The sequence below is a fragment of the Typopeltis vanoorti genome, chromosome 21, assembly GCF_054136105.1.
Source record: "Typopeltis vanoorti isolate ZY-2024b chromosome 21, IOZ_Tvanoo_1.0, whole genome shotgun sequence".
NCBI lineage: Eukaryota > Metazoa > Arthropoda > Arachnida > Uropygi > Thelyphonidae > Typopeltis > Typopeltis vanoorti.
The window spans coordinates 17,675,850-17,703,122 of NC_143569.1; the positions used below are offsets into that span (position 1 = coordinate 17,675,850).

The 27,273-nt window shown below is 36.8% G+C and overlaps 1 protein-coding gene across 2 annotated transcripts in view; it reads right to left on the bottom strand.

The window, feature by feature from the left end:
* The window catches only part of LOC150094651 (oxidation resistance protein 1A-like), a 308,638-nt gene that overhangs the window by 253,550 nt on the left and 27,815 nt on the right, over positions 1–27,273 (bottom strand). For both annotated transcript variants that reach the window (XM_090411008.1, XM_090411009.1), the window contains exon 3: positions 17,800–17,903. In XM_090411008.1, the coding sequence (XP_090267134.1) occupies positions 17,800–17,903 (104 nt within the window). The remainder of the gene's footprint in view (positions 1–17,799; positions 17,904–27,273) is intronic.

Consider the following 27,273-nt stretch of genomic DNA (forward strand, 5'->3'; position numbering starts at 1 on the left):
TTTCTGAATCCAAATTGGTCATTCATCCAATAGACAATCTATTTTTGAATAAATTCTATTTTGAATAATTTTTAGCAGAATTTTGCTAACATGTGGGATTAAAGCTATTGTTCTAAATTGGCTGCATTTGTTTGCATTATTCTTTTTTGGTATTGGTATTATGGTTGATTTCATAAACTCCTTTGGTATTTCTCCTCTATCATAGATTTGGACTATTAATTTTTTTGTATCATCACCTAGATTTTGTAGCAGTTCTACAGGAATATTGTCTACACCTGGACTTTTTTCATATTAGACAGTGCTTTATCAAATTCGTCTCGCATTATATCCTATCTATAAGCACTCAAATTATATAGCCTGGCAAAAGGAATAGCCAGTTCAGCTGAACACTCTTTTAGCACCTGTGCTGATATTCCATCAGCACCTATTGTCGAATTCTTATTCAGTTTGTGTAACAGCTGTAATATCTCCACTTTATACACCTGAGTTTCTTCATTCAGTGAAGAAGTAGCGGCAAACTCAATGTTGCATAGACCAGGTCGATAGCTTTTAACAAAATGGGCACTCATTAGTTGAACAACCTCTTCTGCATCTGTCACCCTCACACTATCTGCATTCAGAAGAGTTATTCTATCATATTCATTCTTTCTTTTACTTGCATCATATCAGTAGAATTCTTGTGGGTTGTATTTAGCTTGCAGAGCCAGTTTCATTTCATACTCAAACTTAGCTTTCCATACAACAGTTGTGACTCTTCAAGGCCTGCTGCTTTTAATTTTCATAACAGACATCATCTTTATGCAGATGGTATTCCTTCCACATCATTTGTTTCTTACAAATCTCTTGCTTAATAAGATTAAGCATCCATTTGACTCATACCCAATTTATTCTTTGAACTCTCAGAACACATTCTGGTATTGCATCGTTTAAGTATTTTTAAAATACATATCCCATGCACTGTTGATATTCTTCCCGTCAAATAACCAATACCATTCTGCTGAACTCGGTACACTCCTCAACTGGTCACGATTTTCTGCTTTGTAGCTCAGCATGTAACCTTTTCTGAATGGAACATTCACAAGCTTAGTCCCTTCCCAAGTGGAGAGCCTGTGTAGCTCAATGGATGTGGAATTTGCACACCACAGTGCTTGACCGCACGAAGAAAGACTTTGTTTCGAATCTAGTCGGTGACTAGAAGAAATTTTTCTTAGCCTTTTTTTGACCGGTTCCCGAGTTAGTCAATCTCTGGGACTGGCAAGCTGGTTTTTTTTTTCCGTAATCTCAAGAAAATCGACTGTAGAACCCACATTATTTCAAACATTAAATATATTGTGTTAGGGACCACGAGATGGCTGCACTTGTTAAGCCGTCTCTCTTCACTGCATGCCGCTTAATTAGTAATAGCCTTGGGCCAGCGATCTCTGATTGGTTACCAGTGGAGATTGAACTGGCCACTCAGTCTCCAAAAGTTAGATAGGGCTGAAATGGTTTGGTGATGCATTTCTTCATCACTAGCAACGATCCACCAGGTCTCCCCACTATGTAATTAGTCTTGTTCAACTCCACCTCACACCAGATGGCTTCAAACTCACTGCCACATGAAATATTTAGTAGTAGTACTACAATCATAGGTCTCAACTCTAACTGGATTTAAGTCATCCGATATCATTAGCAGCATGCCCCTCCTCTCCTCTCTATCCTTCCTAAAAATACTGTACCCTTGACACAGATAGGAGGTCTGATTCTGATAGCCAGGTCTCACTAATACCTACAATCTGAGGTCACAACATATTGACTAAGGCAACAAACTCTATCCCTTTGATTCTGATACTCCTAGCATTTGTGTACAGACATAATAATCTGGGGTGCTTAAGGGTCAAAGCTGTATAACTGAGAGGAGACCTCCACATAGCCTTTAAAGGAATGCGGAGAACCGACCAGGGCTTATGACCTAATGTCCAATCCTCACCTTCTCGTGGTGCACCCTGTTGGGTATCTACTTTGATACTGAACGAACGAGGATGGGCTGGCAATTTGGGATTTAGCCGACCAAATTGTATTCTTATTGGTTAAACCAAAATAAAAAATGATGGTACAACATGACAAAATTTCATACCGGCTGGGGCGTCGCCCGGTTAAACAAGGCCCCTGTTGTTTTCGCCAGGGAACCAGGGCGAACAGCGAAAAGTCAGCTACTGGAACAAATCTGAAAACAAACCCCAACTCAACATCACCAGAGTTAAAGATCGGTACTATCAACGTAAGAAGCCTGAATGGCAAAGAAATGGAGCTAGCTGAGGAATTAGATAAGTACCAGATCGACATAATAGGGGTGACTGAAACAAAAAAGACCAAAACTGGTGAGATCTTTCTGAGCAATAAATACAAAATGTTATATTCAGGCAATAACAATCAAGGAAAAGAAGGAGTAGCCATAGTATTCAACACAAAATACGAGGCTAATCTTCTTGAATGGCAGTCAGTCTCAAGTAGAGTAATGTGAGCAAATATGAGAATGGGGAACTGGACAATGAGACTTATTTGTGCCTATGGTCCCACAGAAGGTTCTACTAAGGTAGAAGTGGAGGAATTTTTTGACGCTTTAGAAAAAGCAACTGACACAATGAAAAAGGAAAAGTTGGTCCTTGTTGGGGATCTAAATAGTAGAGTAGGAAATGATTGTGAGACATACAAAAATATTTTGGGAAAATTTGGAGAAAAGAGCAAAGCTAATAATAATGGCAAATATCTGTTGGATTTCTGCTCAGGACATGGACTGGTTATTACTAACACCATGTTCCAACATAAAAATGTGCACAAATTCACATGGAGAGAAGAGGCTAGGAATAAGAAAAGTCTCATTGACTATGTTATTGTTGATAGTGATGTTTTCTCCCTGGTGCAGGACACCAGAGTGTACAGAGGATTTGAAATTGGAAGTGATCACTATTTAGTCTTGAGCAGAATAAAATTGAATTTCATATTGAAAAGAATAACATGTAAGAAAGTTTTAAAGCAAATAAAAGTTGAGCAGCTCTCAGATGTAAACTGTAGACTAAAATACAGAAATATTATTGAAAAGAAAATGAAAGAGTTTGAGAACAGGAATCAAACCTTGGATATTCAGTGGCAAACTCAGAAGGAAACATTGATTGATTCTGCCAGAGAGGCATGTGGTGAGGTTGTGTGCAAAGATAAAAAAATCAGAACTCCCTGGTGGACACAGGAAGTTAAAGAGGCAGTGAAGGAAAAGAAGAAAGCATATCAAAAGTTCCTGGCAAATAAGTCAGCTTTTACTCTTACTGAATACAGAGACAAATGTAAGAAAGCTAAACAGTGTGTAAAACTAGCTAAACAAAAGTCATGGGAGGACTTTGGCAAGAATATAGAAAATAAATATCAAGAAGGTGGCAAAATATTCTGGAGGTTGTTGAAGAAGCTTAGGAATGGAGGAAAGAGTGCTGTAAAAGGAATTAGAGATGATAAAGGTGAAATGAAAACAGGAGAAAAAGATATCCTTGAAGTATGGAGTAATTACTTTGAAAAACTGCTAAATGAAACAAGCAGTGATGACAGCACAGTGATAAAAAACACTGACCAGGCATGCAGTCAGAAATACATATCCATACTTGAAGTAGAAAAAGCCATCAAAGGCTTGAAATGTGGAAAGGCAGCAGGAGTAGATGATATTCGACCAGAAATGCTGAAGTATGGTGGTATTAGAGTCTTACAGTGGCTGCACTGCATAGTTCAGAAAGCCTGGACAGAGGGACGAATTCCCGATGATTGGAGTAGAGCTCTCATAGTACCCATATATAAAAAGGGAAATAAAACTGAATGTGAGAATTACAGAGGTATTTCCCTACTGAGTGTTTCTGGCAAGATCTATGCAAGTATACTTGAGAAACGGTTGAGAAGAATTGTGGAAGAAAAGCTTGGTGAAGAACAAGCTGGATTCAGGCCAAATAGAGGCTGTCAGGATCAGATCTTTTCTTTACGACAAATAGTCGAGAAAGCATGGGAATATAACAAAGATCTGTATTTAAGTTTTGTCGATTTGGAAAAGGCATATGACAAGGTGCCAAGAGAGAAGCTATTCAATACGCTGCAGTTATATGGTGTCAATGGGGCATTATATCAAGCAATACTTAGTCTTTATTTGAGTTGTGAGTCAGCAGTTAGAATTGAAGGAAGTACAGGAAGATGGTTTAATGTTAAATCTGGTGTGAGACAAGGATGTACATTATCCCCTCTGTTATTCATTATCTATATGGATCACATTATGAAGGAATGTGGTATTAAACCTGATATCAAAATTGGAGATGTTAATGTCAGCTCTTTGCTTTATGCGGATGATGTTATACTTCTAAATAAATCTGCTACAAGTCTGCAAGATTCTCTGACTAAATTGAATAGCTGTTGTAATAGATATGGTATGAAGGTCAGCAATAAAAAGACAAAGACAATGAAAATAGGCAGAATCATTGAAAATGTCAACTGTGTTGTGAATGGAGAACCTGTGGAACAAGTAAAACATTTCAGCTACTTAGGCACAATTTTTACTGAAGATGGTAAACTAAATATAGAAATAGACAACAGAATCAGCAAAGCTGGTATCGTGGGAAGTCAATTGAATAAATTCATATGGAATAAGAAAGAAATTAGTCGGAACACTAAATTAGCTGTATACAAGACTGTGTTCAAACCAATTTTAACTTATGGATCTGAGAGCTGGGTCAGAAGTAAAACACTTGACCAAAGACTAGAGACCGCAGATATGAGAGTACTGAGAAAGATTAGAGGCGTGAACAGATGGCATCAATGGCAATATCATATTAAAAATGAGGATATTAGGAAAGAACTTGACATTGTCAGCATCCAGGAATGCGTTAGCAGAGCTAATCTCAGATGGTATGGTCACTTAAATAGAATGGGAGAGGAAAGATTAGCAAAACAAGTGTTCTCTGCCAGGTTGGCAGGAAAACGACCCAGAGGAAGACCAAGATATAGGTGGATTGATACGGTACAAAGTGCCTTAGACGATCGAAATATAAGATCTGATAATGTTGGAGTCTTGACAAGTAACAGACTGATTTGGAGGAAAATTGTAGATAGGAAGTTAGTAATGATGTAATTTTTTTCATGTAGTACTGTCATATCCTGTACACCCCTTGAGGGTACATGGCAGGAATTTGATGATGATGATGATGATGATGACATAATAATGTACCTGTTTGTTCTTTTGTCTTGTCTGCAGTCTACCTGACACAGTTGGACAACTTTTAGATCTCTATTATTCTCTAATGCCTTACACATGTAGACATCTTTGCACACATGATGGGTCCGAACCAGATGAACACAAACCCGAAATCATTCTCTCCTCGTCAACATGTCCATGACAAAGCCCATTCCCATCATTAACACAGTTACATAACACTGTCGCTCTTACACTCACATTCATACCATTCCTCCCTTTATAATTTAGTTTCCTTGACTCTGTGTTAGGTCTCATACCAGTCATTAGTTTTTCTAGACTCCTGATACCAAATGCATTCAGATGTAGGCCATCCCTCTTATACAAATGCTATCTTCCCTCAAACTCACTCCACACATCCAAAAACTTACATCCATTCCTTCTACATAGCCTATGCATTGAATTGTTTGCTGTCATAACCCTTCTTTTTAATTCATTTTTATCATAGCGAGGTAAAATACTAACAACATTCACTTCCTCACTTTTACCTCTTTAAACAACCCTTTAATGTCTTCTCTCATACTGAACTTATCACCAGTTAAATCGTTCATACCTACTACAACTACGATTTTGTTTACTTTTCTTTCTGTTTTTGAATTGCTTGCATTATATTTTTAATTTTCGCTCCAGAAAAACTCGATGTTATAACTCGCTCATCTATAGCATGTTTTATTATAGTTACCATACCAAAGAACTTTTCTTTTTACTAACATCACTTACCTGATTCCCGTTCTTTCCTGACTTACCTGTTTCCTTGCTTTGTTGTTTCTTATTTTCCTGTTCATTTTTCTTTTTCTACCTATGTTCATTTAAACGTCTGTCAACTTTTTGCAATTCCTGTGTCATCCTTCTGATAATTTGCTTCAACTTCGCTATTTTGGCGGTTAATTCATTTTCATTAACCTCGTTAGCAGGGCTAACCTTCTTGTTCTCGCTTGCAGTGCTTTCTTAGCATTATATTTCTTGTGCTTTTTTACCACCTTTTTAAACATATACTAAATATTGAAATTCTTGTAGAAGGCTTATATGATGACTTACAAGATTATTAATTACATTGTGAATTACTTAAGGAATTCACAATGTAAACTTGAATATAAATTAAAATAAACTTTAATATATACTTACCACATTTTGGCAACTTCACGTTGACATCTGCGTGGGAACTTAAGATTCAGACACGTGCAAGCAGGCACTAAAACAGCAAATGTGGTTGAAAAGAGAAGACTACTGTTTTTCCTAAAGCCCTGATGGTTCCCCCCTAGCAGGCTATATTAGGTACACTTGGCCATTGGGCTGATGTTCTCATGATGTACATTTCCCAAATTTGAAGCAGTCTCATGGATCCAAATTTGTTGAGGTTTGGCACATATTTTAGGGCCAAGACCGATTCTATGAATAGTCTTTCAAATTTAAACTTACTGGGGTGTATTAATGTGAGTTTCTTCCAACGTATTCTGTGGCGAGTATCCAGAGCATGGTCTGCAAGACAGAGTAGCTGTACTGGTGAAACCGGTTGTAGTCTTTGTGTTCTGGATACTCGCCACATTTTGATTTTGGTTATTCTTTCAGAGATGCTCCGGATGTAGGAAATAGTGATTGATTTAGAGCACAGGTTCCCAAAGTGGGTAGCACCATCACCCCCCGGTGGACACTGAAGCCTTCTGGGGGGGAGGGGGGGGGCTATAGTGAGATCAAAAGCATTTGGGGCATTCAGGCGGTCTAGGGGTCGGTGGCTCTTTATAGAAGAAATTAATAATATATAATTAAAAATTAATTATTTTCGTGATTTTGCAATTAGATCATCATCATCATCAAATTCCTGCCATGTACCCTCCAGGGGTGTACAGGATATGACAGTACTACATGAAAAAATTACATCATTATTAACTTCCTATCTACAATTTTCCTCCAAATCAGTCTGTTACTTGTCAAGACCCCAACATTATCAGATCTTATATTTCTATCGTCTAAGGCACTGTGTACCTTAGGGGAGAATAGGGAGGAGACGTAAAAACTGACCATTATGTCAGTATGTTGGAGTGTAAGGATTTCTATACTGGCTTTGAAGTGGGATGAGTTTTTTTTATGTGTAATGGTGTGTTGCCAGTATAGTGTGTGAGGTCCTTGGTTAAATGTTTGGCTAATTTGTACGTGGGGGAATCAATGCCATCCACTATGGGATGTAATGGCACATTTTGTTTATGTATTTTTGGAAGTCCATATATACAGGGGGGGGGGATCTCGAGTTAAAGGTTTTAGTTTGTTGGTAACTTCCACAGGCCAGGAAGTGACCTTCTGAAGGAGCCTATGGAGTTTTCTGATTTGTGAATTGGTGGGATTATATTCAATAAGGAGGTAGGTAGCCTGATCTAATAATAAAGCATTAAGCTTACCTGTGTAGTCAGTTTGGTTGAGAACCATGGTAGCATTCCCCTTATCTGCTTTGGTGATTACTATTTCTTTGTTTTTCTTCATTTCCTGTAGAGCTTTGTATTCACTGCTGGATATGTAGGTTTTTGGTGGTTTTGCTGTAGTGAGAACATGGGCTACATCCAGTCTAATACTGTTGGTGATGTGCTTTGGAAGGTGGTGGATACCGCATTCAATCTGGATCATTATTTCTTCAGCCAGTATTTCTTTCTTACATGTTCTTATTATATCGATCTTACAAGTGGTCCCAATTTCGCCATTGCTCCAAGAAAAATACCAGCCGAAGAAATAATGATCCAGATAGAACGTGGTATCCGCAGCCTTCCAAACCACATCGTCAACAATGTCAGACTGGATGTAGCCGGTGTTCTCACCAAAGCAAGACCACCAAAAACCAATATATTCAAAGGTGAATGTAAATTCCCTACATCCGGGGCACCTCTACATGAAATGAAGAATAACAAAGAAATAGTAATCACCAAAGCAGATAAGGGGGAATGCCACAGTGGTTCTCAACCAAACTGACTACACAGGTAAGCTTAATGCTTTATTATTAGATCAAGCTACCTACCTCCCCATTGAGTATAATCCCACCAGCTCTCAAATTAGAACACTCCACAGGCTCCTTAAGAAGGCCACTTCTTGGCCTGTGGAAGTTACCAACAAACTAAAACCTTTCAACGCTAGACCACCCCAAACTCATAAACACTCTGTGCCATTACGTCCCATAGTGGATGGCATTGATTCCGCCACATATAAATTAGCCAAACATTTAGCCAAAGCGCTCAACACACACCATGCTGGCAACACACCATCACACATAAAAAAACCTCCGCCCACTTCAAAGCCAGTATAGAAAACCTCTCACTCCAACATACTGACATAATGGTCAGTTTTGACGTCTCCTCCCTATTCACAAATGTCCCACTCAAGGGAACCTTAGAGCTCATCCAAGCCAAATTTCCTCCCGATATCTCAGCCCTGTTTCAGTTCACAATGAACTCAGGCTATTTCGTTTGGCAAGGAAAATTCTACAAACAGATAGAGGGGACAGCCATGGGTTCACCACTGTCCCCACCCTTGGCCAACTTCTTTATGGACACTTTTGAAGAGAAAGCCTTAAACTCTGCCCCACAAAAATCCACTATTTGGCTTCGGTACATTGATGATGTGTTTGCTATTTGGCCACATGGCTGAAATACACTCCACTCCTTAAACAACGAACACCCCTGAATCCTATTCACCTTCGAAAAAGAGGAAAACAACTGCCTCGCTTTCCTAGACACACCTAATCGCACACCAGCCTGATAGATCCTCTATTTTCTCTGTAGAAAACCCACCCATACAGGCAGATACATTCACCAGCAATTTTCCCCCCCCCTCACAACAACATGGGGTTATTAAAATACTATATAACAGGGCAAAATTAATTTGTTCAGATGACAATGCCCTAACCACGGAACTAAACCACACCCTTAAAAATTTCTACAACCCTCAAAAAATATTGAAGCCTGTAAACCACAACCCTCCCCCCCCTTCACAATAAAGATTACACTATATCTGTTACCGCTAAAGTGCAGAAATCAGTTATTCTGCAGATTATCTAGGTATTGTGCAGATTAACTACGGTGATCCGTTAATGTGCGGAAAATTGTTTCATTTCTCAAATTACCTAGGTAATCTGCACATTACCTACTAGGCACTCGTTAAAGTGAAAATAAGATCTTTGCTGGAACAACAGCAACGTTTCTGTACGCTTAAATTAACATAATGTTATTTATTTATTTTTCGATATCTACAGAATCAAGTTAACAATCAAACAATCAACAAATTAGTTGATAGAATCAATCAATTAATATAATACAAGGAATCAAACGGTTTAAAATATTATTACAATTAAGAAAAAAAACATATGATAAAATTATGTTTACTTATTAAAAAACCAAACTAAAAGTGGAGGGAGAGGGGGGAAGGAAATGAGAGAAACAAACTTTTGAACTTTAACGATACGGAAGCCGTTAATGTGCACATTACCTAGGTAAAATGCCGAAAACTCTTGATTCCGCACTTTAATGGAGCAAATCAGTTAATCCTCAGATTAGCTAGGTAATGTGCACATTAACGGTTTTCACACTTTAGCAGTAACATATCTATCACCATTCCCTACATCCGGGGCACCTCTGAAAAAATAACCAAAATCCATAAAAAATATGACTTCTTGTTACATGCCATATAAAAAATTAGCATTCTTTATCCACTCTACCAAAGACCAACCACTTCCCCTAGACCTATCTGGGATATACCAGGTCCCTTGCAGCTGAAAACTGTCCTACTTTGGCCAAATAGGCAGGACAGCGAATATCAGGATTTCGGAACACAGACTATATCTGGTTTTACTAGTACAGCCACTCTGGTCTTGCAGACCATGATACCCGCCACAGAATATGTTGGAAGAAAGCCAAAGTAATACACCGCAACAAGTTTAAGTACGAAAGATTATTCATAGAATCTGCCTCAGCTCTAAAAAACATTCCAAACCTCAGCAAATTTGGATGCATGAGACTGCCCCAAATTTGGGAGACTTACATCATGAGAACATCAGTCCAACAGCCAAGAAACTCAATATAGCCCACTACAGGGCACCATTAGGAACAACAATAGTTTCTTATTTGCTTTTTTGTAATGCATGCATGCAAGTTTCATATTTGTATGTTCCAATGAAGATGCCAATGTGAAGTTATCGAAATATAGGAACTATTTATTAAAGTTTCTTTTAATTAATATTCCAGTATACGTTGTGAATTCCTTAAATAATTTAATAGTCATAAAACCGAATTTGCTACACTGCCAGTTAAAGAATTAATAATAACCAGCAAAATAACTAGCTTTAATTGTTTAAAAAATTTCCTTTTTTTTTTTTTAAAGCAACTCTACACCCAAAAAAGGCTGTAAACTTATAGTACACAAGTGGACCTGATGATTTTTTTTCTTTATTTTTTTTATTAATTTATATATATATATAAAGAATAAAAATACAAATATCATCATCAAATTCCTGACATGTACCCTCAAGAGGTGTACAGGATATGACAGTTCTACATGAAAAATTTACATCATTACTAACTTCCTATCTACAATTCTGCTCCAAATCAGTCTGTTACTTACACTCCAACATTATCAGATCTTACATTTCTATCGTCTAAGGCACTTTGTACCGTATAAATCCACCTATATCTTGGTCCTCCTCTGGGTCGTTTTCCTGCCAACCTTGCAGAGAACACTTGTTTTGCTAATCTTTCCTCGCCCATTGTTCAAGTAACGCATTCCTCGATGCTGACAATGTCAAGTTCTTTCCTAATATACTCGGTTTTAATATGAGATTGCCATCGATGCCATCTGTTCATGTCTATAATCTTTCTCAGGACTCTTCATATCTGCGACCTCTAGTCTTTGGCCAAGTGTTTTACTTCTGACCCAACCCTCAGATCCATAAGTTAAAACTGGTTTGAACACTGTCTTGTATACAGCTAATTTAGTGTTCCACTAATTTCTCTTTTATTCCATATGAATTTATTCAATTGACTTCCTACCATACCAGCTCTGTTGTCTATTTCCATATTTAATTTACCATCTTCATTAAAAATCGTGCCTAAGTAGCTGAAATGTTTTACTTGTCCCACAGGTTCCCCATTCAAAACACAGCTGATATTTTCAATAATTCTACCTATTTTCATTGTCTTTGTCTTTTATTGCTGACCTTCATACCATATCTATTACAACAGTTATTCAATTTAGTCAGGGAATCTTGCAAACTTGTAGCGGATTTATTTAGAAGTATAACATCATCTGCATAAAGCAAAGAGCTGACATTAACATCTCTAATTCTGATATCATGTTTAATACCACCTTCCTTCATAATGTGATCCATATAGATAATGAATAACAGAGGGGATAATGAACATCTTTGTTTCACACCAGATTTAACATTAAACCATCTTCCTGTACTTCCTTCAATTCTAACTGCTGACTTGCAACTCAAATAAAGACTAAGTATTGCTTGATATAATGCCCCATTGACACCATATAACTTTAGTGTATTGAATAGCTTCTCTCTTGGCACCTTGTCTTATGCTTTTTCCAGATCGACAAAACTTAAATACAGATCTTTGTTATATTCCCATGCTTTCTCAACTAATTGTCATAAAGTAAAGATCTGATCCTGACAGCCTCTATTTGCCCTGAATCCAGCTTGTTCTACACCAACTTTTCTTCCACAATTCTTCTCAACCGTTTCTCAAGTATACTAGCATAAATCTTGCCTGCAACACTCAGTAGGGAAATACCTTTATAATTCTCACATTCAGTTTTATTTCCCTTTTTATATGCAGGCCAGAAGGGTGACGAGTGTGGTAAGAAAAGCAAAAAAGGATTACGAAAGAACATCGGCCATGCAAACTAAAGAGAATCCTAAACAGTTTTTAAGATATGTAGCAAGTAAAAGGAAAAATGTACATGGCAGAATGATTTTAAAGAATGCCGATGGTAGGGAGGTAACTGAATCAGTTGAGATAGTTGAGTTACTGAGTGAGCACTTTGCAAGAATATATCACCAAGATGGTGACATTGCAGAAACGAATAAACCAGTAAATTATACAGGAATTGTGGTGAATGAAGAGGAGGTGAGTAGTCTATTGCATAACCTCAATGTCAATACATCTGTGGGATTGGATGGTATACCAGCTCGTGCAGTACGAGAAGCAGCTAAAGAATTGTCAGTACCCTTGACCATTTTGTTTAATTTGAGTCTCGGGTCTGGGTTAGTCCCGAGCAGGTGGAAGGAGGGGAAAATAGTTCACTGCATAAAGGTGGTACCAAGACTGCTGTTGTAAATTGCCGACCGATTAGCATATCAGGGATCATTGTCAAGGTCTTAGAAAAATTAGTCAAGAAAAGAATACAGGATGGGATAGATGAAAATGGAATATTGTATGGGGGACAACATGGTTTTGTGAAGGGTAGATCATGCCTCAGTAACTTGCTCACGTTTTATAACACAGTGATGGCTGAACTGGATAGGGGTAATGGGTTTACAGTGATACTACTGGACCTTGCCAAGGCCTTTGATAGGATACCACATGAAACCCTAATCAGTAAACTGGAGCAGATGGGGATGGATACAGGTTTGGTGAGATGGATAGGAGGGTGGTTGAAGGAGAGATACCAGAGAGTGGTTTATTCAGGAGTGGAGTCTAAAAGACATCTTGTGACTAGTGAAGTGCTGCAGGGCTCTGTTCTTGGACCAGTGCTTTTCAATTTGTTCATCAATGATATTGGAAAGGATCTGAGAGGAAGTGTTCACTTGTTTGCTGATGATGCAAAGTTCGGTAGAGCAATTGTGAGTGCACAGGATGTCAAAATTTTACAGGATGATTTGGATAGTTTGGAGGACTGGGCTAGGAAAAATGGATGTCAGTTTAATGTGGCAAAGTGTAAGGTTATGCACTTTGGGGTGAAAAGAATAGCAGCAGTATAACGCATTGGTGGAACCGTACTCCAGGAGATTGATGAGCCCAGGGATTTGGGAGTGCTGGTGGATAAAGTGTTGAAGTTTAGGGGACACATTCCAAAAGTGACTAAAACAGCTCACCAAATCACTTTGGTGAGCTGTTTTACAGAGACAAACAAGTTGTTGTTCCTCTGTAACAAGCCTTGATAAGACCCCATCTGGACTTCTGTGCCCAGTTATGGGCACCAGGGTTTCTTCGTGATGGGGAGGAAGTGGAGAGGGTCCAGAGACGAGTGACTAAGATGATAGCAGGTCTGTGGAATGAACCTTATGAGAATAGGTTGAAGATTTGTGGGTTGCAGAAATTGGACGATAGGCGAAGGAGGGGTGATATGATTGAGACATTCAAATTACTGAAGGGTTATTATAAGATTGATCCAAAAGATATTTTTGAAAATATGACTGGTGGTGGGAGGACTAGGGGCCATGCATGGAAGCTGGGCAAAAGCATGGTTGACAAGGGTGTTAGAGCTAGGTTTTTTACTTGGAGAGTGGTGAATGAGTGGAATAAGCTTCCAGAGTCTGTTGTGGGTGCTATGACCGTGAATGAGTTCAAGGCAAGATATGATAGATACTGTGTGAATGTTGAATAGTTGTTCCAGACATGATGTTAGGGCCTCCCTCGATGAGTCTGTCGACTCCTTGGAGTTTCCCGGAACAATAATAATATATATGGGTACTATGAGAGCTCTACTCCAATCATCAGGAATTCGTCCCTCTGTCCTGGACTTCTGAACTATGCATTGCAGCCACTGTAAGACTTTTATACCACAATACTTCAGCATTTCTGGTCGAATATCATCTACTGCTGCTGCTTTCCACATTTCAAGCCTTTGATGGCTTTTTCGACTTCAAGTATGGATATGTATTCCTGACTGAATGCCTGTTGAGTGTTTTTTTACCACTGTGCTATCACTGCTTGTCCATTTGGCAATTTTTCGAAGTAATTACTCCATACTTCAAGAATATCTTTTTCTCCTGTTTTCATGTCACCTTTATCATCTCTAACTCCTTTTATAGCACTCTTTCCTCAATTTCTAAGCTTCTTCAACAATCTCCAGAATATCTTACCACCTTTTTGATATTTATTTTCTATGTTCTTACCAAAGTCCTCCCATGACTTTTGTTCAGCTAGTTTTATACAGTGTTTAGCTTTCTTACATTTGTCTCTGTATTCTCTAAGAGCACAAGCTGACTTATTTGCCAGGAACTTTTGATATGCTTTCTTTTTTCCTTCACTGCCTCTTTAACTTCCTGTGTCCACCATGGAGTTCTGATTTTTCTATCCTTGCAGACAACCTCACCACATGCCTCTCTGGCTGAATCAGTCATTGTTTTCTTCAAGGTTTGCCAATGAATTTCCAAGGTTTGGTTCTTGTTCTCAAACTCTTTCATTTTTTTTCAATAATCTTTGTGTATTTTAGTCTACAGTTCACATATGAGAGCTGCTTAACTTTTATTCACTTTAAAACTTTCTTACATGTCATTCTTTCTGATATGAAATTCAATTTTATCCTGCTCAAGACTAAATAGTGATCGCTTCCAATTGCAAATCCTCTGTACACTCTGGTGTCCTGCACCAGGGAGAAAACATCACTATCAACAATAACATAGTCAATGAGACTTTTCTTATTCCTTGCCTCTTCTCTCCATGTGAATTTGTGCACATTTTTATGTTGGAACATGGTGTTAGTAATAATCAGTCCACGTCCTCAGCCGAAATCAAACAGGTATTTGCCATTATTATTAGCTTTGCTCTTTTTTCCAAATTTTCCCAAAACATTTTTGTACGTCTGACAATCATTTCCTACTCTGTTATTTAGATCCCCAACAACGACCAACTTTTCCTTTTTCATTGTGCTAGAGCCTCAAAAAATTCCTCCACTTCCACCTTAGTAGAACCTTCTGTGGAACCATAGGCACAAATAAATCTCATTGTCCAGTTCCCCATTCTGATATTTGTCCACATAACTCTACTTGAGACTGCCTGCCATTCAAGAAGATTAGCCTCGTATTTAGTGTTGAATACTATGGTTACCCCTTCTTTTCCTTGATTGTCATTGCCTGAATATAACATTTTGTATTCATTGCTCAGAAAGATCTCACCAGTTTGTCTTTTTTGTTTCAGTCACCCCTATTATGTCAATCTGGTACTTATCTAATTCCTCAGCTAGCTCTATTTCTTGGCCATTCAAGCTTCTTATGTTGATAGTACCGATCTTTAACTCTGGTGATGTTGAGTTGGGGTGTGCTTTCAGATTTGTTCCAGTAGCTGACTTTTCGCTGTTAACCCTTGTTCCCTGGTGAAAATAACGGGGGCCTTGTTTAACCAGGCGACACCCCAGCCGGCATGAAATTTTGTCATGTACGATCATTTTGTATATTGGTTTAATTAAGCCAATAAGAATACAATTTGGTTGGCTAAATCCCAAATTGCCAGCCCATCCTCATTTGTTCAGTATCCAGGTATATAACCAATAGGGTGCACCACAAGGTGAGGATTGGACATTAGGTCAGAAGCCTATATTTGTATTTTTATTCATTTTTCAAATACACAGACATATATAAGACTAAGGAAAATCTGATAGAGAATAATTTTAATAGGAGTCAAGAAAAGACATTTGACAAGGTGCCAAGAGAGAAGCTTCAAACATTAGTTATATGGTGAAAACAGAACAAAAGAATTCTTTCAGATTTCCTTTGGCCTGGTCAGCTACATTCTTCTAGTAATCTGATTTTGGCAAAGAAGATGACTTTACCATGCTGGTCATCTTCTTTGCCTGAGCCTTCTACTGTTCATGAGTTTGCTGGTCAACTTTCTCCTTACACACCCTCCACAGCATTTTCTTCTTTTGCAGCTGATGCTTAATGATATTATTCATCCATGTAACTCCTACCTGATTAACCTTTCTTACTTTAGGTATACAATTTAATATTACTTCCTCTAGATGACACTTAACTATCTTCCATGCAGTGCTTTATATCATTGCACAGATTTAAGCTTCCTTCTAAGCTTGTCATAATCACCTCTTGAAGTTCCACATATAACCCTTCTGACAGAATGTTCATGTTTTACAATCTCCCAAGTCAAGATTGCATGGTCGCTTTTCACCAATCAGAGACAATGTGGCCACCTCGGTTATGGATAGCTTTTCTGATCCTATGACCAGGTCCAATACTCACACCCCTTGTCCCCTCCATCACACACTGCCGCAAGTAATTATCTCTCAGTAGGTGTATAAATTCCATCCTTGGAACTCCCTGGTATATAGCAACAACCAACTGTATATTTTGTCTTATTAGCCTTGATCTCACACCAAGCTGCTTCAAATAAGTAGCCACCCTCTTGAATATCTCCTACTCTTTTTGGCTGTAGTTCAGCTGCTATCAATCAGCAGTACCTCTTCACCCATCTTGTCTTCTCTAACTTCACTGAAAATACTAAATCCTTCACATTTTATACCTGTAACTACATCATCTGCTGTTAGCCAAGTCTCACTAATGCCTGTAACTTTTCAAGGTTGCACTAACGAATGCCAAAATCTCCTCTCTCTCGTTCCTGACACTTCTGGTATTAGTATATAGAAAAGGCAGCATTCCTTTAGGTCCTCAACCACCTTTAGTTCCTGAATTGACTACCCTATTCATTATTTTTGCTTGAGAGAGACTAGATTCCGATGCACTCTTATCAGTTTGCCTCTATCCCAGCATGGCAGGAGCCTTACAATCTTCACCTTCTCACTCTTCAGTTTTGCCTCTTCTAATAACTCCTTTACATCCTCCCTCATAGAATACTTCAAGCCTCTCAAGTCACTTGTGCCAACCAAAACAATCAGTTCCTTCTCCTTACCTTTTTGCATCCAGATGGCTTGACTAATATCTTGAATTTTTGCGGAAACATTAAGAGCAGAAATGATGAAACTTCATTATTATTTGAATGCATCTCACAAGACATTAAAATAATTTGAAAATAATCTGAAACATACAGGCATGTTTTCTAAATAAAGCAAAAGGTAGAGCCAATGAACCTGCAATTTTTTTATACTTTTAAAGATGGAGTCAAGCAATCGAAAGTCAAGTGAAGAACAGCTACTGATGAATTAAACAAAAATATAAATAAAATGCTAAGATATAAAATTCCACAAAATGCTAAATTAACTCAAAAGAAAGAACGATCATTCATATTCAAACTTCAAAAGTTCAATAATAAGAATTCTGGAACCTAGTGATCTTGATGTGGTCTATTCATTTATAACTTTTGATATGAATGTTAGGTTTAACTAACATTCATGCTTGGGTAAAAGATTTTTTTCAAAAATAAAGTTGTTATGGTGTTATAATTTTAATGCAACAATAAGAATAACAATGAATTCATGTGACAAAACAGAAGTCTCCTCATTTGATTTCTGATAAATTATTCTGAATTTTTAGTAAGAATTTGAAGTATAAAATAATATCAGTATTTTTCTCATTACTATAACATAGCAGTGAATTAAAAAAAAGGCCAAACTGATGGCTATCAAACCATCACAAAAACTGTAGTACTTACTATGTACTCTTCTGTTCCTTCAGGCTGAGTTACAGTACGATAAAGGGATTTCTTATCACTATCTGTATAAGAGACGGATAATGATCGCTTTGCAAAACATTTGACTGAAAAAGAAAATTAAGCAGCTAAATTAAATAAGTTAATTCATCATTTCTCAATTCATTAACACATTCATTTGGGAAACCTATATATGTACCCAATTATTATAATTATCAACAAAATGGAGCAAGTCAGGTGTTGTTCACATGGTGTACCAGACAACTCTCTCTCTCTCTTTACTTACTACCAGAAAATCATATCATCACCCTTTCTGCCTTGCCAACTATAGTTGAAAAATTTTCAACTACAGAAATGAAATTAATTTTCGAAAAATAATATTCAATAAGTACAATGATCAGAGCATTGAGAGCATTTTTAAACAATATATATATATATATATATATATATATATATATATATATATATATATATATATATAAGAAATCATCACACAGAAATACTGTTATTCCTTGAGTATATACCACAAATCACCTTCAAGAACAACATTTCATCCCAATGGAGGGAAAGTCTAGAAATATCACTATCCAAAAGAGACAATCCAAACCCAGAAAATTAAATTAGAACAATCATCTATAACAATGCTTTTAGACCAAACAATGTGTAACACCACTTTTGCTAAAAAAATGGTGTTTTTGAAAAAAGGAGTGTTACTGAACACATCCTTTGGATTAGAAGGCTACTAAGAAAGAGCAAATAATTAGAATAGCAGAACTATACCACCTGCCATCCCAAAGTAATGGTGATTAATGGAGAGATGAGAGAATTTTTTTTTTTATTTCCACTGGATTTCTTTGGCACCACTATCATTACCTCTATTTTTTCAGAGTCACAGGAAATGGGCTCAGAACAACTTGTCAAGATTCAACAGGAACCCAGATAAGAAGTCTCTACTTGGCAGATGATTTGCTAAATGATTCCAACATTCAGACTGATTAACTACCAAAATATCCATCATCAAATTCCTGGTGCATAGCTTTGGGGAGGGGAGGGGGTATAACAGGATATGATAGTACTACACAAAAAGGTTACATCATTCCTAACTTCTCTTCAATAATTTTCCTCCAATATAATCTGTTATCTGTCAGAAATTCAATAGTGTTAATCTTATATTTTGGTCTTCCAAGGCACTTCTTACTCCAGCTAGATCTTGGTCTTCCTCAGGATCTTTTTCCTGCCTTCCTGGCAAAAAACATGCTTTGCTAACGTTTTTCATTTTCTGTTTAAGTGACCATAACATCTGAAACTAGCTTTGCTCACATATTCCTGAATATTAGTGATGCCAAGTTCCTTTCTAATATCAGAACTTTCTGAAAACTCTCATATCTATTGTCTCCAGTTTTTAATCCAGTATTTTATTTCTAACCCAGCTCTCAGATCCATAAGTTAAAACTGATTTGAAGATTGTTTTATGAACAGTTGGTTTAGTGTTTTGACTAAATTTTCTCTCATTCCATATAAATTTATTCACTTGACTTTCCTCCATTCAGGATGCAGATGATGTTTTCCATGTTCAAGTAAATACTATTTTTTTTTTTTAAAACTCAAATCCAAATTTTATAAATTGAAATATTTCATTAATTAGATTTTTGAAGCAATGGATGCAGTCTAAAATAATTTCCAGTAATAGCCATTTCTTTTGTTTTATAGTAGCTTTCTGCAATATTTACATGGATTTTTTTTTATTTCCTCAGTATTTGCAATTATGCAATAATTTTCTGCATGTGAATCACCATGAATATCATACTAATAGAATAAATGTGGTGCATGCCAGTGTAATATTTTCCATGTCTTCTATTATTCTAATCTATCTTATTCCTTACTTAGTATTACTTCTTGCCCCCCCCCTTTAATTCTGCTGCTAGATAGACCTCATTTTTAAGATCTATCTGGCGTGGAAATCCCTGAGCAATCGTACACAAATCAATTAAGAAATTTATTTTAATTTTTTTGACTGCACCACTTAATTGATCTAATTTATGTTAACAGTCAGGGTGAGAAGAAAACAAAATGTAATCTTACACTTCTACACAAATATCCAAAAAATGCAAGTCGTGGTTCGCTGTTATAATTTACTCCCGCAGGTTCGTTAATTATTTTCAGGATAGTGCATTGGCTTAGGAATTAGAATCAGGCAATTGTAAAAACAAAACATATTTATTTTGACTTCAAAGACATGATACAAAGCATAGAAAGAATGATTAAATACTAACTTAAACAAAATGCACCATATATCACACATTAACTCACCATCTGAACATCATAGATTATAACACTTTTACTAACAAAATTACTCAATCTTACTTATCACGGAATATCCTCTATGGGACAAATATAACTCATAAGCATACACAATTGTTATAAGAATGTTATCACAGTTAATTCTCTTCCATTACATTTACTTCTTAATTAAGGCTAATTCAGATATTGTATCAAGCATCTCGAGAATCAGATAACATTAACAAACAAGTTCTTCAGAAAAACAAGACATTCAGTTCACATATAGCCACCAGTTAACAATTAGTCTATCTATTTACGATTTCTAGACACAATCGTATCGCATACTGCAAAACAAAACAAGGGCTTACTTGTTTACAATTTCCCGAGAGGAAAGTTCGATTCCTTAATGATACACATCTATCAGGTCAAATCCTCAATAGTCTTCCTTCGAATTATGCACTGGAGTTCTGCTGTGGCTATCCACAGCCTAGAGCAAGCGGGCAGCAAAAGTACATCAGGCATCGGCAGCAGGGAAAACAACCATCCTTCATCTACTCCAGAAAGAGCCCTCGTAGGTGCTGCGCCAAAGTCCAAGAAAGGTCAGCCACAGGTCGAAAAAAGCCTTGAACCACGTCCTGTATTGCCCTTTTATTCAAATCACAGTTTTTTGTTCTCAATTCGGAACATTCCAAGATTAACCACAAGCAATGAATGAACCTACGTCATCGCAGGCCGTTTGACCTTACGATCCTTTTGGCCCTCGGCGCTAATCCGACATGTCTTTTTAAGCTCTTAGTAACATTTTTTTAGTGCAGGTGCACTTTTAACAGCATATACATCTTTACAATTCTTTTATTATTGCAACTACTTAGTACATTCTTATATTTTATTATTCTAGACAAAATTCTAATCGTAAAATAATTAGCGAAAATGTGCTAAACAAAACTTATTTCAAGCGATATTTGACACCAGCAAGTAATGACATTTATACTTAAAGAGTTTTCTAAATTTTTACTCATCTTGTATCAATTCCAATGCCCTGTCACAGACAAGTAACTTGATATTCTATAAACATAATTTGGTAATGATACAGCAATTAATTCTATCTCGACTGCTGCTATGAATTTCAACGCATGTATATCCTGCTTCATGGCATGGCTGTTTTGCAGCTCAAAAAAATTTGCAACCTCCATGATATGCTGTAATTCAGCTCCAGTTGTCAAGTACTTATAAAAATTCCTCATATCCTAAACAGGATGGAAACCTAGTGATACCTTTAGGTCTTTCCAACCAATAACTGCCACTATTTTTTTTTACTGACTGCACTACACAAGTCCTTAAAATTTAATACATGGCAGATTTACCAACATTAGGTAAAAGAAATTATATGTTTTATTCACATTTGGAAGAAAATTTATTGTGTTAATATCAGTATTCATGAGAAAAAATCAAGCTTCCTGATACACTGGAAAGTCCTGGGGGGGTGAATGTCTGTGATCCAGTGAGCTGAAAGTAATCTTTAAAATGGCAGTCTTCCAGATTTTGGAGAAATTGTGGTCATACTAGTTGAGGTTCAGGAATTGCTGTTCAATGTTGATGCTCACTTGAAAAGTAATCTCAGTCATATAAAGTTTTCTTCCATTTAAATCCTGTGAACTGTCCAATGTATGGTCCACTAGTATCTTTACACTGACTTGCCAATAGTCACCATATCTTATGCACTTCTGACATTCTTCTAGCATATGTACTATACACAGAAGTACAGATGAGGGTTGCTAAAATAGCTTTAGGTTTTATGCATCTATGAGACATGATTTGCAAACGTGGTGAAAGACAGTTTAATACAAAAAGCAGTTTTATTACTAGCATGATCACCAAAGGACTAATACAGGTGTAGGTGCTGTGCCAAAGTCCAGGAAAGGTCAGCCACAGGTCGAAAAAAAGCCTTGAACCACGTGCTGTATTGCCCTTTTATTCAAATCACAGTTTTTTGTTCTCAATATAATGGCCATTACTGGAAAACAATGAAATGTATTTAAAGAGTCCCATCTTATTTATAAGATGATATAAAAAAAAATTTTTTTCAATAACAGATTTTAATCTCTCCTATATTAGTATTATTTCCATGGTCCAAACACTCATTGTCAGATGTGATGAGTCCGGATTTTTATTTGCATAAAATTTTCATGAAGTATGAAGGACATATTCAGTATGAATTCTAAATTAAACAAGGCAACACAAAACAAAGATTCAACAATGGGAATGTGTCAGCCACATGTGAATAAAGTAGAGTGATATAGTCCAAACCGTGCCCAAGTCCTAATGACATTTTTGTATATGTAAAAAAAAAAAAAAAAAAATATATCATCATCATCATCAAATTCCTGCCATGTATCCTCAAGGGGTGTACAGGATATGACAGTACTACATGAAAAATTTACATCATTACTAACTTCCTATCTACAATTTTCCTCCAAATCAGTCTGTTACTTGTCAAGACTCCAACATTATCAGATCTTATATTTCTATCGTCTAACACACTTTGTACCGTATCAATCCACCTATATCTTGGTCTTCCTCTGGGTCGTTTACCTGGCAGAGAACACTTGTTTTGCTAATCTTTCCTCTCCCATTCTATTTAAGTGACCATACCACCTGAGATTAGCTCTGCTAACGCATTCCTGGATGCTGACAATGTCAAGTTCTTTCCTAATATCCTCATTTTTAATATGATATTGCCATTGATGCCATCTGTTCATGTCTCTAATCTTTCTCAGGACTCTCATATCTGCGGTCTCTAGTCTTTGGTCAAGTGTTTTACTTCTGACCCAGCTCTCAGATCCATAAGTTAAAACTGGTTTGAACACTGTCTTGTATACAGCTAATTTAGTGTTCCGACTAATTTCTCTCTTATTCCATATGAATTTATTCAATTGACTTCCCACCATATCAGCATTGCTGATTCTGTTGTCTATTTCTATATTTAATTTACCATCTTCAGTAAAAATCGTGCCTAAGTAACTGAAATGTTTTACTTGTTCCACAGGTTCTCCATTCACAACACAGTTGACATTTTCAATGATTCTGCCTATTTTCATTGTCTTTGTCTTTTTATTGCTGACCTTCATACCATATCTATTACAACAGCTATTCAATTTAGTCAGAGAATTTTGCAGACTTGTAGCGGATTTATTCAGAAATATAACATCATCCGCATAAAGCAAAGAGCTGACATTAACATCTCAAATTTTGATATCAGGTTTAATACCACTTTCCTTCATAATGTGATCCATATAGATAATGAATAACAGAGGGGATAATGTACATCCTTGTCTCACACCAGATTTAACATTAAACCATCTTCCTGTACTTCCTTCAATTCTAACTGCTGACTTACAACTCAAATAAAGACTAAGTATTGCTTGATATAATGCCCCATTGACACCATATAACTGCAGCGTATTGAATAGCTTCTCTCTTGGCACCTTGTCATATGCCTTTTCCAAATCGACAAAACTTAAATACAGATCTTTGTTATATTCCCATGCTTTCTCGACTATTTGTCGTAAAGTGAAGATCTGATCCTGACAGCCTCTATTTGGCCTGAATCCAGCTTGTTCTTCACCAAGCTTTTCTTCCACAATTCTTCTCAACCGTTTCTCAAGTATACTTGCATAGATCTTGCCAGGAACACTCAGTAGGGAAATACCTCTGTAATTCTCACATTCAGTTTTATTTCCCTTTTTATATATGGGTATTATGAGAGCTCTACTCCAATCATCGGGAATTTGTCCCTCAGTCCAGGCTTTCTGAACTATGCAGTGCAGCCACTGTAAGACTTTTATACCACCATACTTCAGCATTTCTGGTCGAATATCATCTACTCCTGCTACCTTTCCACATTTCAAGCCTTTGATGGCTTTTTCTACTTCAAGTATGGATATGTATTCCTGACTGCATGCCTGGTCAGTGTTTTTTTATCACTGTGCTGTCATCACTGCTTGTTTCATTTAGCAGTTTTTCAAAGTAATTACTCCATACTTCAAGGATATCTTTTTCTCCTGTTTTCATGTCACCTTTATCATCTCTAATTCCTTTTACAGCACTCTTTCCTCCATTCCTAAGCTTCTTCAACAACCTCCAGAATATTTTGCCACCTTCTTGATATTTATTTTCTATATTCTTGCCAAAGTCCTCCCATGACTTTTGTTTAGCTAGTTTTACACACTGTTTAGCTTTCTTACATTTGTCTCTGTATTCTGTAAGAGTAAAAGCTGACTTATTTGCCAGGAACTTTTGATATCCTTTCTTCTTTTCCTTCACTGCCTCTTTAACTTCCTGTGTCCACCAGGGAGTTCTGATTTTTTTATCCTTGCACACAACCTCACCACATGCCTCTCTGGCAGAATCAATCAATGTTTTCTTCAGAGTTTGCCACTGAATCTCCAAGGTTTGATTCCTGTTCTCAAACTCTTTCACTTTCTTTTCAATAATCTTTCTGTATTTTAGTCTGCAGTTCACATCTGAGAGCTGCTCAACTTTTATTTGCTTTAAAACTTTCTTACATATTATTCTTTTCAATATTGAATTCAATTTTATCCTGCTCAAGACTAAATAGTGATCGCTTCCAATTTCAAATCCTCTGTACACTCTGGTGTCCTGCACCAGGGAGAAAACATCACTATCAACAATAACATAGTCAATGAGACTTTTCTTATTCCTAGCCTCTTCTCTCCATGTGAATTTGTGCACATTTTTATGTTGGAACATGGTGTTAGTAATAACCAGTCCATGTCCTGAGCAGAAATCCAACAGATATTTACCATTATTATTAGCTTTGCTCTTTTCTCCAAATTTTCCCAAAATATTTCTGAATGTCTCACAATCATTTCCTACTCTGCTATTTAGATCCCCAACAAGGACCAACTTTTCCTTTTTCATTGTGTCAGTTGCTTTTTCTAAAGCGTCAAAAAATTCCTCCACTTCTACCTTAGTAGAACCTTCTGTAGGACCATAGGCACAAATAAGTCTCATTGTCCAGTTCCCCATTCTCATATTTGCCCACATTACTCTACTTGAGACTTACTGCCATTCAAGAAGATTAGCCTCGTATTTTGTGTTGAATACTATGGCTACTCCTTCTTTTCCTTGATTGTCATTGCCTGAATGTAACATTTTGTATTTATTGCTCAGAAAGATCTCACCAGTTTTGGTCTTTTTTGTTTCAGTCACCCCTATTATGTCGATCTGGTACTTATCTAATTCCTCAGCTAGCTTCATTTCTTTGCCATTCAGGCTTCTTACGTTGATAGTACCTATCTTTAACTCTGGTGATGTTGAGTTGGGGTTTGTTTTCAGATTTGTTCCAGTAGCTTACTTTTCGCTGTTCGCCCTGGTTCCCTGGCGAAAACAACGGGGGCCTTGTTTAACCGGGCGATGCCCCAGCCGGCATGAAATTTTGTCATGTTGTACCATCATTTTTTATTTTGGTTTAACCAATAAGAATACAATTTGGTCGCCTAAATCCCAAATTGCCAGCCCATCCTCGTTCGTTCAGTATCAAAGTAGATACCCAACAGGGTGCACCACGAGAAGGTGAGGATTGGACATTAGGTCAGAAGCCCTGGTCGGTTCTCCGCATTCCTTTAAAGGCTATGTGGAGGTCTCCTCTCAGTTATACAGCTTTGACCCTTAAGCACCCCTAAAAAAAAAAAATATATATATATATATATATATATATATATATATTAAGTAGGGAAAGGCTGTGTAAAGAAGTTTTCCATAAAGGGAATAAATTAAACCCATCACACCTATTCAGACTGAAATAATGTTGAAGGTTTCACAGCTTTCTTTATACAATCAGTACATGAAAAAAGTTCATATGTAGGGCTTATAATTCTTTTCCAAAGTATCCTATATTTGAAGGAGATAGCATAATAAAGCCTATGAATGTTTAAACTCTTGGAATCTAATATAGTCTATATGTTCATTACCAAACAGCTCTGCAGATCTGTTAGTTTGACCAAAATATGATAAACTACAAGCAAAGGGGAATTTAACAGAAACCAGAATAAGCCAAAGGGAAAAATCTGTCCTATGCAGAACTCAGAAAGGAGGAAAGTTTAATAATCAGGTTAAATGACACTCTAAGGCCAATGGATTTAAATAATTTGGAGATCTGGTAACTATTGACAAATTACTGAGATAATTATTGACCTTGTTTACAAAAACAGTGAAACTGAGTGACAAGAAAGTGAGTCTGATAAAATTTATTTCTTGTATTAGTAATGTCTTAGTAAGGCACGGTGAATAAAATAAGCTCGATGAATAAAAGATTTAATGGTACCTGACTTTTGACTAGGATAGTGGTGTGACCAAATAAATCCAGTGTGGATTTTCTTTCTAAAGAAGGAAAAATGAAGGCTATCATATGGCTTGCAAAGCATAAACAGATCTAGAAAGAAAATGTGTTATTTCTTTTCAATTTCTAGAGTAAATCATATACAAAGATAAAACACATCTTTGTGAGAAAGCCTCGATATTCAGATAATAAAACCTTGCCATACTGCAAAGTAATTTGTGAAGATCAGGTGAGGGAAAGCGTACTCCCTATCCATGGCATTACTTTCTATTTGCTGGCAAAATTTATTCTGACAAGTGAAGTAGTCCAAGTGGATGACAAAATCAGAGGAAAAATATCCGTGAAAAAGACTTGGAGCAACTTTAATGTTTCATCCAACAGAACACTCATGAAGAGAGACAAACAATATCAAAGCTGATGAAGAGGTCATTTAGACCATGCTCCATTTGCATGCTCGTGTCTTTTTTTATTTTGATTATTTTTTTTAAATTATCATTCCAAACATAAGAAGCCGCATTGTCTATGTGGCTTCTCGTGTAAATGAAATGTGTGGGCAGAGGTCAAGGGCATAGTGATCTGCTGATATTCTTCTTAAAGAGTTGTAGAGCATAGTTCTTAGGGAATACTTTGTGGAAAAGGCTGTTCCACAGAACGAACTGAGGTAAATGGAATAAAAGATGACCAGGAGTATCAGATTCAGTAATTCATTAGTTAAACTGTAAAAGTATGTTGGACAGCTGTGTTCCTATAGGTTTAGCAGAAATGGGAGGCATAATGGACACTAGTTCTGCTAAACAGAATCCACAGAAATTCCTGTAGAAGAGGCAATGCAGAAA